The 18,109-nt window shown below is 42.6% G+C and overlaps 1 protein-coding gene across 1 annotated transcript in view; it reads right to left on the reverse strand.

The window, feature by feature from the left end:
• The window catches only part of TBC1D2B (TBC1 domain family member 2B), an 83,738-nt gene that overhangs the window by 20,471 nt on the left and 45,158 nt on the right, over positions 1-18,109 (reverse strand). Inside the window, 5 exon segments of the mRNA XM_010378661.2 lie at positions 1,346-1,539; positions 2,630-2,740; positions 8,958-9,341; positions 10,045-10,283; positions 14,722-14,885. Coding sequence (XP_010376963.1) covers positions 1,346-1,539; positions 2,630-2,740; positions 8,958-9,341; positions 10,045-10,283; positions 14,722-14,885 — 1,092 coding nt within the window.

Consider the following 18,109-nt stretch of genomic DNA (forward strand, 5'->3'; position numbering starts at 1 on the left):
TTACAGGTGGAATGACATGATGTCTGGCATTTGCTTTAAAATATTCCAGAAAAAAAACTGGGGAGTAAGGAGGTAAGACGAAATAATATTGGCAAAACATTAACAAGTGCTCAAGTTAGTTGCACACAGGGGTATATGTTACATAATTCTGTCTACTTCTTTGTGTGTTTTAAATTTTCCATAAGAAAAAGTTGAAAATAAAACAATATACATAGTTATTCTACTTACATATAAAATTTGAACACACAATATAAGTAGTAAGAGCACAAAACACTTTTACATGGGAAGAATACACAGCACCTTCAGAAGCGCTCCAAAAGCTCATAGAAGTTAACAGCCACCATGATGGGCAAAGCCCAGCGTACAGGTGGCGCTCCAGCACCTGGGAACCCGACCATCCAGGCTGAGGGCCTGTCCTCACCACTCACAGGGTGGGTGACTCTGGGCAAGTTATATCACCTCCATACCCAGCTTCTTCACTTGTAAAGTGAGAATAAAAACACCCACCTCACTGAGCATTAAGTACCACTCTGCACATAAAACCCTTAGCACAGTTCCTGGCACATGGGAGACATCCATAAAAGTGTTTAGTAAAGATGGTGTTGGGTACTTTCTGAGCATATTTCTGTTATCTGAGTAGCCCAAACAATGCAGGCTGGTGCTGTAAGCTCAGAGAAGGGAAAAGTCACATCAAACTGAAGCAAGGCTTCACCTGCGCCTGCAGGGGTGGGGCAGGGGAAGCAAGGAGACTGCAGTGAACAAAGCCTAGACACAGGGCTGGTCCTGAGTCGTGGAAACAAGAGGAAGCTGAACTGCGTGAATCTGCAGATTTCTCCTGGCTCAAGTATTTCATGAGTCTAATTTTTTTTAGAAAACAGGTTATGAGAGGGTTCTTAATCCAAGATCCATCATGGGCTTCCAGATTCAGTGATTTCCCCAAAAATATATGGGGTGTGTGTGTATGTGTGTGTGTGTGTAAGCTCAGTTCCCCACTTAAGGGCTCCCTTTGTTTTGAACCACCTGTGGGTAGGGCTGTTTTAGCAGATGGTTCCTATTCCTTGGAAGACCGGCTCCTCCTGAAGTAAGGAAGGATCAGAAGGAAGGCTCCCTTACTTACACGAGAAATAGGTCTTGCAATCAGAAAACCTGTGGTAAGTCCCTGCTCTATGACTTGATTACTAGGGGAGAATGAAGACATTACCTGTTCTGCTGACCTGACAGCGTTTGTCATGAGCACCAAATGAGACACACAGTTGTGTACGGCTTTCTGCGAATGGTTCCTGCTGTTGAAAAAGGGACTTCAGAAATGGGGTGCACTACCCCCAACAGTCACTAGCACCTTTACCTGACAAGATGAGGTTTAACAAATGCTTGCTCTGGCTGCTCTTGGCTCTCAACCTGCAGAGCATCCTCCAGCAACTGGGCTATGACCTCCCGGGTGGGCCCCTGGTCTTCTGAGCACACTGGTGTCTTCATTTCTTGGAGTAATATCAGGTATTTACTTTCTATCTGGCAGAGCTTGGCTTCCAGGCTAGAATACTGCAGAGAATGTGGTGGTTACCTCCATCCAGACAGAGACACAGGAAGAGCAATATTTAGATACTCAAATAACCAGTGAACAACAAACCCAAAACTATTAGGAAGTGAGCCAGAGACAGACTGTATCAAAGACAATAAATTAATTTATGCCACAGACCACCTGTCATGTTTAAAATGGCCTGCAGTGGGCTCCTCTCTTCCTTATAGAGGAGTGCTGATAATCAGACCTCTGGATGCCAACAAATGCATCACCTCTGGACAGCGGAAACCGGGCTACGTGCCAATTACTGAGGTCCAGCTCGGTGCCATTTGGCATATGGCCCATGAGTGGCCACTCCATGCTATACCCATTCTATTTAAGGACACTGTGGTCCAGGACTAGCTCCCATCTGCCACCTTATCAGACAAATCAAATATACCCTGGAAAACACGCAGGAATAAGGTCTGGGAAGATGCTTCAAGTTCTGTTCAAAAAAGTATATCAGGTATATAACAGCTGTTGACAAGTGTCATTTGACTACAACTCATTTGATGATAGCCGAAATGTTTGTGGTCCCATTACACTTTGTGCAAAGTCCCTTCCAGCCATAATCATATCGGACTTTCACAACAACCCTACTGGGTTCACAGAGGAGGCATTCACCTCACCATCTCCATAAATACAAACTGAACAGCATAAATCAAAACCCAAATAATCTTAATTTAGGGGACCTTATAATTATATATTTAGTTTGTTTTCTTCAAAGTCCATTAAAAATGCTTATGAACAAAGGTAACACACAAAGAAAGCAATACCTTACGTTCTTTTTCTTTAACTAGAGAAACTGAACACATTTTCTGTAGCTTCTCATTCTTACCCAGTTTATGTGAAAAACTCACATCTCAGGGCATTTATCTTTGTCTTCATCAGAGATAAAATAAGACTAACTATATATCTCTATGTACTATATATATTTTAAACATATTTTGTTATCAGTAACCACATCTTTCCAAGCCTGGGAGTTGAACCAGTTTGTAAAGCATGTTTATTTTTAATGGTTTCCTAACCTCACCTCCCACCAGGTAATAGAATCCATCTATCCTGACCCACCTTTGCCATCAGATCCCTCTCTCTCCTTTCTGCATTTCTTCGTAGAGCTGAGAGTTCCAAAATCTCCTTATTTAGAAATTTGTTTTGGGTTTTGTACCCCTGTAGATTATCCTGTTAGAAAAAAAAAAAAAATCCCTGAATTCACATTGGTTGAATATTGACTAATTAATTACCCTATGTAGTCAGTATCTTGCTGCCTCACCAATCAAATGGCCCTGCTAAGTTAGAGTAAGTTCTAAAGAACTAGAAGTTGTTAAAAGGCACTTTCCGATTAACCTTTTTGGCCATTTACAGTAGTAGAAGGCAGGCAGGCATGATGGCCGTAATGGAGATGGAGAAGATATTTTTATTTAATTGTGGTAGTTTTTCTCAACTGATGACAGGAGAAATAAATATGACATATTCCTAAATCTATGCAAATATTTTATCCATATTCCATATTCATTGAGGTGGTTAAAAAAAAAAGCAATATCTTACTTTTTTTTTAAACTAGAGGAACAACATATTTTCTGAAGGTTCTCATCTTCACTTATCCAGTTTATATAAAAAAAAGGTTATATACATATACAGTCCATAACTAAAAATCACTCAATAACAAATTCTACGACCTACAATGTATAAGGCACATAAGAGAACATATTCTTCAACATTGAAAAATTTCAAACTTACAGAAAAGTTGAAAGAAAAGTACAATTAACACAATATAGCCTTCATTTAAATTAGCCAATTGTTAACCTTTGTCTATTTGCTTTCTGTCTATAAAAGAACATAACAAGCTGGTGACAAGTTCTGCCAAGTCCAACTGTGAGAGCAGGTTGGGGCGGGGCACATGTCATGTTGGCTTCAGCCCTTGAAACTCCAAGCAAGAAAGCTGAAAGGAGCCAACAGCAACAAAAAGCAAACCAAAAAGGAGGTGAAGTGTTTTCATGTAAAACACTGAAAATGAAGCTCAGAAAACTTCCTTAGACTTTCCTAATAAAAACAATGAACTGAAGACGCTGCTAAGGATACTAATCCAAATCACCTCTGAGGCAGTGACTTCTAAAATGTTCTTTACAAATTCAGTCTTTTATAAATGTGTCTCTTCTCCCCATCCCACCCCGCTTCTACTTGTTTCTCTTTGATAATCTGACAGGCTGGTGTGTGAGGTTCCTGATCTCCCAATCACAGAAGAAATTATGTTCAAGACAGCTCAAAGGGCAGGCCAGGGTAGTCAAGACAGACTCTGGTGATGCCACAGGCAGGAGACTGCTGCTGCTCCCCAGAGATGTGGCTACAGAAATTCCTCATCGTCAAACAAGAAACCACCACGGGATTATACCATTTCCCCCATAAAATGCAGAACTGAAAATGGTTCAATGTTCCCTTTAATCACTAACATTTATGGAGCACTTGCAATGGGTTACAGGTGCCCCGTGCTAGGCATGTGAGATTCCTAATCTTGTTTAAAACTCACAACTCTTAGGCAGCCATTCTCACCATCTTTATTTTTGAGGTGAAGAATTGAGCCATAGAAAGCTGCCCATTTACTGTCTAGGCTGCAAATCAGACTTCTGAGAGCCAGACCAGTGGGCTCTTAGCTCCATGTTCTCAGGCCCCTGACGCCCACAAGAACTTCGATAGGCATCATACTCAGCCTGAGCAAAACCACGTCACGACAAGTACTTGAAATGTTGAATATTGGACTTCCTTTTCTCACCTGAATCTCCTTTCTACTGGTGTCTTAAAAGCTTTTTTTTTTTTTTTTTTTTTTTAAAAGAAACAAGGTTGGCTGGGCATGGTGACTTATGCCTATAATCCCAGCACTTTGGGAGGCCAACGCAGGAGGATCACTTGAGTTTGAGACCAGCCTGGCTAACATGGCAAAATCCTGTCTCTACTAAAAATACACACACACACAAAAATTGGCCAGGTGTGGTAGTGCACACCTCTAGTCCCAATTACCCTTTCTGAGGCATGAGAATCACTTGACCCCAGGAGGCAGAGGCTGCAGTGAGCCAAGATCATGCCACTGCACTCCAACCTGGGTGAAATAGTGAGACTCTGTATCAAAAAAAAAAGAGGGGGGGGGCGGGGGAGACAAGGTCTAACTCTGTTGCCCAGGCTGGAGTGCACTAGTGTGGTCATAGCTCACTGCAGTCTCAAACTCCTGGGCATAAGTGATCCTCCCACCTCAGCCTCCTGAGTAGCTAGGACCACAGGCATGGCCACCACACCCAGCTAATTTTTTTTTTTTTTTTGTAGAGATGAGATCTCACTATGTTGCCCAGGCTGGTCTCAAACTCTTGGCCTCAAGTGATCCTCTTGCCTCGGTCTCCCAAAGCACTGGGATTACAGGTATGAACTACTGCACCTGGCCAAAGGTCTCATATTTGGAAAGATTAAGCAAACATATTACTAAAAGGCAGGTCAGCCAAAGGAAAGCTGGCTGGAGGGCAACTGAAGAAAACATGCAACAGTGATGGATAGAGACTGAGTGATACAAGGTGGGTCAGTGAAAGCAAGTAACATCAGCTGTCATGTATGTCTTTAACTTAAAATTTGTGTTACAATCTAAGTCCTGATCATTTATATTACAGCTACTTTCTCTAGAATGATGATGATGACCACAGCAATAACAACACTCAATAGTGAAGAACCTATGAGGAGCCAGGCACTGTGTGAGGGAGGGCTTTACGTGGATTACCGCCTGTAACCCTTACAATACCTATGATGAAAATAAGCACTATTTCACAAACACACTAAAGCAGAGACATGAATTCACCTGCCCAAGTCAGAGATCCTAAGTGGTGATCTGACTTTGAAATCCAACCAGGGCTGGCTCCAGAGGTCATGTAAAGCATCACCCCACGCTGTTCCACATCCCCTTCCTTCCTGGTGCTTGCTCCAGTTGTCATTCTGCTTTTCTGTTTGTGCCTCTAAACTAAACTGTGAGGCCCAGGAGTGCAGTGCCTGTGTACCCATGCAGAATAAAACAGTAGGCACAAAGCTGGATGCATAGATGAGCTGGAAGAAGAAGAAGCTGTAGGCATGGAGGTATTCATGGAACAGCAAACGCAGGAAGAAAGACAAGGATGAAGTAAATGATAACACAAAGGATGGACAACACTGAAATCGTTAATGAAAGCAATGTGGAAGTGCTGGGGCCACAATGCTGAATGGAACAATCCGAAAGTCCACATACTTCACAAATGGAAGAAGGATGGAAACACAGAAAAGGATTGGAAGGAAACATAGAAAAAGAATGACCTAAATCATTAGGGTGGCAAAATCCTAGGACCAATGTTTATTCCTGCCTCAGAATACTACAGAAACAAAAAGCATTAGACCACACCAAGAAAAGTTAGCAAATTCCAAATGGCAGAAATCTTTATAGGCAGCATCCACTGACAACAAAGCATGAAAACTGGTCAAGAACGGCAATAACAAAAAAGATACATAAACATATTTAAAATTAAAAATATATAAAATATGCTTTAAATAAACATATCTTAAATATGTATCTTTTTCCACTTAGACATTTTAAATTTGGAATCAGAAGTAGGAATCAATATTTCTTCTTCAACCATACCCTGTCTAGAGCTGAAGGGCTATGATGGAACGCACATCAGAACACCCACTTCTGTCAGTGCGCTCCCTCTTTCTCCCTGGAGCCTTTCCAGTTCTCCCAGTGCCACTGCAGAGGAGACCCATATGAGGTGTGAACACCTTCTGCATTGCAGAGAGACCCCCAGCACTGGCAATAACAGAGCAAGGTCAGACAGCATGAGGTTATGTACCCAGGCAGGCCTCAATTGTCTTGCCCGGAATCCACCTAACAACCACTTTGCCTCTTCATCAACTGTCACTACATCACCTCACGGTTGTGATATTTTGGGGTCACAGGCTTAAGTTGTTAAAAATTGTTAAACTTGTTGAGAAATGTTGGAGGAAAAAAACTTCATGGCTGATTCAAAACCACTCCACCCATTATGCTGCAGAAAGAAAAGGGTTCTGATCAGCATTGTATCCCGATCAGCTCCATCAGCTGCCTACAGAAGGAGCTACATAGTCGCGACAGCCAGGAAGCCTACTCTCCACACAACCCCGGCTTGCTCCCCCAGAAAACCTGCTCCACATGTCTCCCCCACTGCCGAGTGTCACGCACGCCCTGGAAACCCACCACTATAGTACTATTCTACACACTACAGAAATAGACACACTTGCAAAATAAAACCTTCACCTGTCTGCTGGGTGCCATGGCTCATGCCTGTAATCTCAGGAGGATCACTTGAGCTCGGGAGTTCAAGACCAGCCCGGGCAACGCGGCGAAACTCTGTCTCTACTAAAAATATAAAAATTAGCTGGGTGTGGTGATGTATGCCTCTAGTCCCACCCAGCTACTCAGGAGGCTGAGGCCAGAGGATTTCTTGAGCCAGGGAGGTTAAGGCTGCAGTGAGCTGAGATTGCACTACTGCACTCCAGCCTGCAACAGAGTAAAACACTGTCTCAAAAAAAATACATAAAAATAAACATTTCTGCTCTCATTAAGTAATCCCAAGATCTGTATTATTGATGGGTATATATTTAGGGTCATGTATATTCAATATTGTGTACATTAAAAAACCCAACTTCCATTGGCAACGCTAACTAATACCTCTTATTTAAAAAAACAAAAAACAAAAAACAAACAAAAAAAAACACAAAGGCTATTTTTTTCTTGCAACGGGGTCTCACTTTGTCATCCAGGCTGGAGTGCGGTGGTAGGATCTCAGCTCACTGCAGCCTTGCTCTGCTCTCCAGGGCTCAAGCAATCCTCCCACTTTAACCTCTTGAGTAGTTGGGACTACAAGTACAAGCCACCATGCCTGGCCTTTTTTTTTTTTTTTTTTTTTTTGTAGAGATGGGGGTTTCACTATGTTGCCTACACTGGTCTCAAACTCCTGGGCTCAAGCAATGTGCCCACCTCAGTCACCCAAAGTGCTGCTATCACAGGCGTGAGCCATCATGCACCGCCAGCTTTTTTTTTTTTTTAATAGTACATACAAGTGTAAAGTATTGAGACCAGAGGTTTTATTGTTGTTTTGGATTTTCTCATTCATAAATCCTCTGGGCCTCACATATCCAATGGGTGTTATCAGTGAGAAGTGGTCACTCTGGGGAGCATGTACATATTCTAGCCCTGCTGCCATGATTCCAGTGTTTTTACTTCTGTCTTGGAATTATCTTCAGGGTCCCCAGCATGCCCATCATTCCCTCACTCAATGCACTGGCAGTACCTGAAAGGTACTGCTAGGCATGAAGCAAATGCTCAGTAACAACCTGGACAGTAACAAACCTCTGCCCTCCAAGGACAAGCTCCATCCGGAGCCAAACACCCTTGAAAACACATTATTTGCAAGATGAGGGTGGCCAGGTAAGGGACGCCTTGGGGCTGAGACGAGTAGCTAGACATGTTTGGGGTCTGCTGGGGTCAAACGGGCTATACTTGATGCCCCACGTCCTGGGCGCCACGTGTCCACCTAAAACCACTCTAACAAAGTCTCAAGAACTGGTGGCAGCAAGAATGTTATGATCCTCCTTGTGGCTTCCCCTCTGAAACAGGAGGCTTCTCTATGGGCAAGAAGAGAAATGCAGGCTGCCCCCGCCTCTCACAAATGCTGTGTGTTCCTCCTACCACATCAGTTGGTCACCACCCAAGGCATGACTTGGAGGGTCACTTCCGTTCAGGAAATAGCCTCCCACCCTGAGGGCTAGCCCAGAGAGGGACATGGGGAGGAAAGCTGTCCTTCCTACTAAGTGTCAGTACCCTCCCATCTTGGGTGTTGGGGGCACTGACTCTGAACAGGCCCTCTTCCCAGGCCTACTTGGAAGCTGGAGTCCGCTTCCCCAGCGAATCCTATACTGTTAGGAACAATGCTCCCAAAGCAGGCATCCACTAGGTCCTGCAGCAAACTGTACAAATTAAGTTTGTGTGTGCTTTCATGTACACAGGAGGGGTAAGAAACAGCCTCTGTATGATACACGGGATAATGAAGTAATGATACATGGGATAATGAAGTACTAAGGGTGGTATATATAGAAAGGTAAGTCTCAGTTGCTTGAAAGCAAGGGAGGGGAAGGATTTGAAACTGTTCCAAATAACAGCAAGAGTTTCCTTTTCCAAGGAAGCTCCACAGATGATTAACAATTATTTGATGGTAAGTCCTGTTACACTTGTGGAAAAAAAAAAAAAAAAAAAAAGGTGTGTAGCTGTCCATCACACCAAATCAGCTCATGGAGGCCAGGCCTCTAGGGTGACATCGGTGGTCTCTCATGCCAATCACCAGAGCCCCTGCCCTGCTCTTACTTTGAGCCTGTCCAGTTCCAGCTGGTCCCTGGCAACAGGCGCAGCTGAAGGGGAGCTGGGCACCACAGTGGGAGGAGGCCCGCTGCCCTCGCCCTCGCTGAGCTTGATGATGACCTCGTCCTTGGCTTGAATAGTCTCCATGAGCATCCCCAGCTGCTCGTTGAGCTCGCCCACTTTGCTCTTTAGCGTCCTCACTTCCTGCTGAAGGCTCTCCTTCTCCAGGCTGAACCTCTCCAGCTGGCTGGTAAGGCCCAGAATCTGATCATCCTTTTGGTGCAGAAGCTCGAGCGTGTCTTTTGGGACCCCCTCGCAGAGCCGGCTGCTTGTGAAATACTTGTCATACTGGGATGACCGGACTGTCTGCTGGAGCAGTCGAACAAGCTCCTGGGAGCCAAAAGGAGAATGGAGTGAAGGGTGAGGAGGGGAGGAAAAGCAGAAATCGTGACAACATTACATAGAGCAATCGACAGAATTTGAGGAAATGTAGAAACTTTACTGGGAACATTTTAATACTGAACTTCCTCTTGAAGGATCTCAAAAATAGAGGAAAACAATATTTATTCCATAAAGACTGTCTGTAGAGAACAGTAATAGGAAACAGGAAATAATGGACATGTGTACTGTAATTAGCAATGGTGTCCAGTAAATGTTCATGGGTATTAAAAAATCTGTGCTCTAAGAGTCACTGAACTACTGAACAATTAAATGTAATTCGATCTGATTAGCTCAGGAAACCGTTGTTGAATAGGATGCAGAAACTCTTTTTAACGACTGTTAAAGAACTCTGGGCTGAAACTGTGTTCAGGGAGATTCAACCTCAGGGGCAGGACTGGGCGGTGGGTGCAGACAGCAACCTCCTCTGTCCTCCTGTGAGAGATCTTCACTCTCTTGCAAATGCAAACACCTCTGAACCAATGATCAAGCACAGCAGCCGCTCCTAGATGACGGCCATGGCATATGAAACCTCCAGAGGAAAAGCAACTTCTGGGAAACAAAGCTGTCCCCAGACTCAGGGAAACATAAATTGGGCTTTATTCCTCCTGTCCTTGGCCTGCTGATGTGGGGTAAGACAGAAACCAGAAGTTACCTTCTGACTGCATAGGTCTTTCTTTAACCGTTCCAGCTCTTCCTGCTGGCTCTGGATCTGCAGTTGCATTTCGGAGCCCGGCTTCCTGATGCTGATGCTGCCGCTGCCTGATGTGCCTTCACTTGAAGGGTCACCACTGCTGTGACGATTTTTGTACGACCCAATTATGTCTTTCAAAGGGCGTTTTCCTTTGTAGGGGTTACGTCCAAAATCAAAGGGGAATCCTGAGCCAGTTACTCCTACATAAAAATAAAACTTGTATTTTATTATTATAATATTTATTTATTTTTTTTTTTGAGACGGAGCCTCATTCTGTTGCCCAGGCTAGAGTGCAGTGGCGCAATGTCAGCTCACTGTAAGCTCCGCCTCCCGGGTTCACACCATTCTCCTGCCTCAGCCTGCACAGTAACTGGGACTACAGGTGCCCGCCACCACGCCTGGATAATGTTTTGCATTTTCAATAGAGATGGGGTTTCACTGTGTTAGCCAGGATGGTCTTGAATTCCTGACCTTGGATCCACCCGCCTCGCCCTCCCAAAGTGATGGAATTATAGGCGTGAGCCACCACGCCCGGCCAAAACTTGTATTTTAAACGCAAGCCACATCTTCCTTTTGGAAACTATAACAAAATAAAGCATCCTCACAAATCATCCTCCAGGGAGTTTGGCATTCACCACCTTGAGAACTACAGGAGATTGATGACTCTGCCCCCACTGCATTCTAGATAGTAACCAACATGCTTCATTCAACCAGAGATGATTGATTTCCCCCCACTGGACCCTTCCTTGGAAGACTCTATCACAGGATCATTTTTCATGGAAAACTAAGACATATTAAGCATCCTATTTTTGCTAATTTGTCCTTAGCAAAAAACCAAGAACACTCAAATGTATGTTTTTTTTTAAACGTACAAACATCGTTATGCTTTGAATGTGTCCCCCAAAGTGTATGTGTTAGAAATTTAATCCTCAATGTAACAGTATTGGGAAGTGGGGCCTAATAACAGGTGATTAGGTCATGAGGACTCTGCCCCTGTGAATGGATTAATGTTGTTATCACCAGGGTAGGTTAGTTATCACCAGGGTGGGTTAGTTATCACCAGAGCAGGTTTGCAATAAAAACAAGTTTGGTACCTTGGCTCTCCCTCACTCTTGCCCTCTCTTGCCTTCCGCCAAGGGACTACACAGAACAAAGGCCCTCCCCAGATGCCAGTGCCATGCTTTTGGACTTCTAGCCCCAGAACCATGAGCCAAAAAAATTTCTGTTCATTATAAATTACCCAGTCTATGGTATTGTTATAACAATATAAAACAAACTAAGACATGCATGTTTTAAAGCATGACTATATTCCTCTTCTTAAAAAATGGGTATTTGGGGTCAGGCATGGTGGCTCATATCTGTAATCCCAGCATTTTCAGAGGCCAAGGTGGGCAGATCATCTGAGGTTGGGCATTGGAGACCAGCCTGACCAACATGGAGAAACCTTGTCTCTACTAAAATTACAAAATTAGCTGGGCGTGGTGGTGCATGCCTGTAATCCCAGTTACTCAGGAGGCTGAGGCAGGAGAATCACTTGAATCCGGGAGGCAGAGGTTGCAGTGAGCCGAGATCACATCATTGCACTCTAGCCTGGGCAACAAGAGCGAATCTCTGTCTCAAAAAACAAAAACAAAAACAAAAAAAAAAAAACAAAAAAAAACAAATGAGTATTCAGAAATACTGTCAGGCCAGGCACAGGGACATGTACCGGTGGTCCCAGCTATTGGAGGCTGAGGCAGGGGGGCAGCTTAGGCCCAGGAGTTCAAGGCCAGCCTGGGCAACACAGAGACTCCATCACTAAAAAAGAAAAAAAAATACTATAGGATCTAAATAAGTATCAGTGTAGATAGATTCAAATATATATATATTCAAATTACAAAGAGGAGACACAAGGGAGTATATACTATGTAAGTGTGATTTATATAAAGTTAGAAAACAGGCAGAACCAACCTACACTGTTAGGAATCAGCACAGTGGTTCCCTGGGGCAGAGTAGTGACTGGAAAGGGCACGGGGATGGCAGCTGGGTCCTGGGGTGTTGGCATAGTCGTCTTTCTTAAAGTGAGTGCTGGTTACATGGGTGTATTCACTTTGTGACAACTCACTGAGCTATATATTTCTGATTTGGGGACTTTCCTGTATGTTATACATCAACAAAAAGTTTACTTAAAGATAGGGGAAAATAAAGGAAGGGTAGTTCACTTTTTGTGAATAACATGGACAAGTTGGAGGGCTGATTCTTGGAGCTGTTTCAGGAAATACCCATGAAGAGTGTAAGATCAAAGTCTAGTGACATCTTTGTCTCTCCCTGTCTATCACGTAAACTCCCCTCAAAGGGGATGAAGGGCTGGGCAGAGGGCTAAGAAGGCTGTCATCCATCAAAAAAACACTCTCCATGGTGCAGGGAGTTTCTCCTCCTGTCCCGACTCACTAAGTGCTTCCGATTCCTCCTCCCCAGTCCTGCTCATATTCATCCTTCCATTTCACCCTCAGTCTCTACTGGAAGTCACAGCCAACAGTACTTATTTTCAATAACCCAAATCCCCAGTTTTAATCTCTTTTCCTCCAGGTAGCATTATATATCAGCTCATACTGAGCCCCTCTCCTTGGCACTCCCACTGGCCTTGCCATGCATTAGGTAATTCAGCACATTCAGTGTGGCCACATTCTACACCATGTCACACTGGACCAGTGGGTTCTACACCAGGATCCTATGGAGCACAGGTAAGCTCCCTCTCACAGCAAATCATGACAGTCCTTTTCTAGGAGACAGAAAAAATATTTCCTTTCCTAAGTGCTTACTCTTCCAATAAAGGTTTCCTCAAATCCTGTACCCTATTCCTGCTGCCCCATGCTAGAATCAGGCATAAGGTGGAATTTCAAAATTATTTATTGTTATTTTATGTTTAAAACATCAATATTCTCTTAATGAATTAACAAATCTAGGACTGTGGCCGGGCACAGTGGCTCACGCCTGTAATCCTAGTACTTTGGGAGACCAAGGTGGACAAATCACCTGAGGTCAGGAGTTCAAGGACAGCCTGGCCAACATGATGAAACACCATCTCTACTGAAAATACAAAAATTAGCCAGGCATTGTGGTGGGCGCCTGTAATCCCAGTTACTCAGGAGGCTGAGGCAGAATCTCTTGAACCTGGGAGGCAGAGGTTGCAATGAGCCAGGATCACACCACTGCACTCCACCCTGCATGACAGAGCGAGACTCTGTCTCAATAAATTAAATAAATGCATAAATAAATCTAGGATTGTAAATGGCTGTTAAAAGCATCAGGCAAAAGGCTGATGGAGAATTTTATGAATGGATCAGGATTACAACCCTAAACTTTGATCAATCTTAACATCAAAAGAGAGAAACAGATGATGTGGCTTCAGATGTGATGCGACAGGAAGCACGCAGCATCTCCCCACCAAAACAACATTCCTGTCGAATCAGAAGTCAACCCTGAATCTGGGCAGGCCTCTGGCCCTAACTACCAGTATACAGGAATTACATGGGACAGGAGCACGTTAAATGACCCCACAGAAATACAATCAGCAAACCCAGACGTGGGAGACTTCTCAGCGCAAAGACCTGGTTTCCTCAACGAATGTGGCAAGGGAAGGGGAAGGGAAAAAAAACCCAGAGAGCTGTTTAGACTAAAAGAGAACTAAGAAGACATCAATTAAATACAATGTGTGGGTCTTGTTTGAATCTTCATTTGAACAAACCGGCTGTAAACAGACACTTAAGGAACAATTAAGAAATTAAATAATATTAAGGATTTATTGTAACTGTAAATATAATAAAGAAGTTGCGGTTATAATTTTTTTTTTTGAGATGGATTCTCGGTCTGTCACCCAGGCTGGAGTGCAGTGGCGCAATCTTGGCTCACTTCAAGCTCCGCTTCCCGGGTTCATGCCATTCGCCTGCCTCAGCCTCCCGAGTAGTTGGGACTACAGGCGTCCGCCACCATGCCCAGCTAATTTTTTGTATTTTTAGTAGAGACAGGGTTTCACGGTGTCAACCAGGATGGTCTCGATATCCTAACTTCGTGATCCGCCCGCCTTAGCCTCCCAAAGTGCTGGGATTACAGGTGTGAGCCACCATGCCTAGCCAGTTATAATTTTTTTAAAAGAGTCATTATCTCTTACAGATACATACTAAAGCATTTGCAGATGCAATGGATTAATGCCTATAATAATAATCCAGCTGACAGTGCAGGGAGGAGCAGGAGCTTAGAGACAGAGAAGGAAGAAGAGAGACCATAGTTCACATTGTAGAAGCTGGATGATGGGTACACCAGAATTCATGAGATTATATTCTCTTCTTTTGTGTACATTTCAAATGTCTATAAAGTTTTTTAAAATCAATATTTCCATAAAGAGGATCATGACTTCCAAGTGTGCTATATCCCCCAAAAAATTGAGCCATTGGACTAGACAGTCATTTATTTCTTATAACATTTATTAAATAACTTTTTAAGCCTTTATGTTTTAAGTCCAACAAAGAGAATGCAAGCCCCCATTGGTCTTGGTCCTTATGCTTCTCGAAATACCTGCTAATAAAGTGTCTCCCACATCACTGGTGGTTAACAGATAGCAGTACACAGAATGACAGACAACAGGAAGTACGCTGATACCTTTGTTTCCTTCAGGGGTAAGCTTCTTCTTTTCTTCCTGTACTACGGACTCCTCTAGGTCCTTAGAGGTTGGGTCTAAAAGTTCCCACTCTTCATTGGTATAAAACACAGTCCTCCGACTATCATTATGTCCTCTCCCAGGACGGAAAGAAGACATCGAATTTCTATTGGGAAAAACAATATGTGTTATTAACAAAAACAAAAAGTAAAAGTAAAAACAAAACAAAATGTAACCTCACGTATATAAGATTGGCAAAAATTAAGATATCTGATGATATCAAATGTTGGTGAGGATAGAGAAATGGGGATTCCTTTTTTTTTTTTTTTGAGATGGAGTCTCCCTCTGTCACCCAGGCTGGAGTACAGTGGTACAGTCTTGGCTCACTGCAACCTCTGCCTCCTGGATTCAAGCAATTCTCCTGCCTCAGCCTCCCTGAGTAGCTGGGATTACAGACATGCACCACCATGCCCAGCTAATTTTTTTTTTTTTTTTTTTTTAGTAGAGACAAGGTTTCACCATATTGGCCAGGCTGGTCTCGAACTCTTGACCTCAGGTGATCTGGCCACCTCGGCCTCCCAAAGTGCTGGGATTACAGGCGTGAGCCACCTCACCCAACCGAAATGGGGATTCTCATATATTGCTGGTAGGATTATAAATTGATACTATTACCACGCAGAGGAACTCAGCAAGGTACTGTTAAGTTGAAGAGGTGCCTACCCCTAACTTCCAGTATTTGCTAAAAGAAATTCTTACATATGTGCACAAGGAGACACAAACAAAAACATTCACTGCAGCACTGTTCATATTACAAAAAAAATAAAAAGGTACAACAACCTAAACATTCATGAACAGGAGAATAAACTGTGGCATATTCATATAGTCAAGTACTACAGCACTTAAAATTAATTCATTCATCCAGCAATTATTGCTTGAGCCTACAACATGCCAGGCACTATTCTAGATGCTTGGAATATCCCAGTGAACAAAACATAGCAAGATTCTTATACTTGTGGAATGTACATTTCAGCCAAAGCTATATGTATCATAGGGATAAACATTTTTTAAACACTGAATGAAAAAGAAAATGGAAGAATTATAGGTATAGCATGATACTGTTTTATATCTTCAGATTATACTATTAATAGAGACTACTTATGGATACATATATATGTAGTAAAACTGTTTTTTAAAATCCACACACAAATTACAATTACCAAATACAGAATATTGGCAACCTCTGTAAAGGTAAAGAACAGGATCAAGAAGAGAGCATTTAGCCTGGTGCCGTGGCTAATGCCTGTAATCCCATACTTTGGGACACCAAGGCGGGCATATCACCTGAGGTCAGGAGTTCAAGACCAGCCTGGCCAACATGGCGAAACTCTGTCTCTACTAAAAATACAAAAATTAGCTGGGTGTGGTGGCACACACCTGTAGTCCCGGCTACTCAAGAGGCTGAGACACAAGAATCACTTGAACCTGGGAGGCGAAGGTTACAGTGAGCTGAGATTGCACCACTGTACTCCAGCCTGGGAGATAGAGCAAGATTCTGTCTCCCAAAAAAAAATAAAAAAAAAATAAAAAAATAGAGAGAGGCTCTTAGTAATGTTCTGTTTTTAAAAATGCAGTAGAAATAAGACAAAACTCTAAAAATGAATCATGGCTATCTGAGTAATCAATATACTTGCCTGTGTGCTAAAAATATTTCATTAAAAGTTTTAAAAAGTAGGTTGAGATTTCTGCTTCCAGTGAAGATGGAATAACAAGGACTAGATTTACCCTCCCTGGTGAAAACTAAAGAACTGAAAAAAAAAAATTAAAAATATAGGAAACCATGGTTTTCAGACATTGGCCATCAGGCAGCACAGGACAGTGATCCTGAGAGAGGGAAAGCCAATGAGGTAAGCTCACCTTACTGCCTGGAGACAGTTTCCAGGCCAGGGTGCAGGCAGGGGACACCCAGGAGGAGCCCAGCATCTCTCTGAGCTGAGAAGATAGAGTGGAGACTCTCAAGGCAGTTGCAGCTCATAGAGCAGAGTACTAGAGAGAAGAGAGCTGCACAGAGGGAGTGTCGCAGAGACCTTAGATGGTCCCTCAAGTCTTCAACTGAGTACTGATTGCGGCTTCGATGTAAGAAAGCTATCTGAGGACAGGGAGAGAACCAACTGAGAGAAGCAAAGGAAACCATCTCTGAGGCTCACACAGGAAAACCTCATAATTCACAGGGCATCAGAAAGAATACTGAGAAAGGCTACCAATGGTATTCCTAAAGCCTGTGCTCATCCTACCAAGCAAAGCTTAAAAGCAAACTTCAAATGGATCAAACTGTTTCAGAGTCATTTAATACACCCAAGAACAAAGCCCAAGAATATTTAGAGCAATACAAAAAAAATCCAGCACACAAAAAGGTAAAATTCACAATATTTGGTATCCAATTTTAAAAATGACCAGGCATGCATGAAGTGGGAAGTACAAGTCATAATGAGGAAAAAAATCAATCAACAGAAACAGGCCAGAAACTACAAATGATAAGATTAGCAGACAGGGACTCTAAAAGTTGTAACTGTATTCTTTATGTTCTAGAAGCTAGAAAAAAAGAATGAACATCTTAGAGACATAGAAAATTAAAAAAAAAAAAAAGATTTAAATCAAATTTCCAAAAATAAAACTACAATGCCTACGATGAGAAACATGTCAAATGGGAACAAGAGCAGACTAGGCATTGTGGAAGGAAAGCCTAGAAAATTTGATGACCCTGCAATAGAAATGACCTAAAATGAAACAGAAATATGACCTAAAATGAAACAGAAGAATGACAAATGAAACAAAGAAGGATGGATGGACCAATGAGCTGGTCACTGAAGGAGACGAGAAGGGGAGGAGATGGAATAAAAGTATGTGAAGATTTAATGACCAAAATTTTTTCTAAATCTGATGTAAACTATCAATCCACAGATAGAAGAAGCTCAATAAACATCAAGCATAAAAATCATGAAGAAAACTGTATTAAGGCATATCATAATCAAATTGCCTAATACAAATAATGTTTAAAGTTTTAAGTATAACCCTAATTTGCAAAAGAAATAAAGGAACAGTCAAATTTTTATAGTTAAACTGTCAAAAGGTAAGAGGCATGTGTTCACTATGAAGAGACATCTTAATTCATTTGTGCAGTTGGTAAGTAGAGTGGTGAGGAGGACATGCTCACATGAACCACCTTACTTATATGCACACACACGTAAATGCTTATATTCTCTTACTTAATAGATCCATACTTATCCCTAAAGCAATAAAAGGAATGAAATATGAAACCACCAAACAATATAGGTAAGTCTCCAAAACATTATATTAAGTGAAAGAAGAAACACAGGAGACTACACAGAGTAT

The sequence above is a fragment of the Rhinopithecus roxellana genome, chromosome 5 (assembly GCF_007565055.1).
Source record: "Rhinopithecus roxellana isolate Shanxi Qingling chromosome 5, ASM756505v1, whole genome shotgun sequence".
Classification (NCBI taxonomy): domain Eukaryota; kingdom Metazoa; phylum Chordata; class Mammalia; order Primates; family Cercopithecidae; genus Rhinopithecus; species Rhinopithecus roxellana.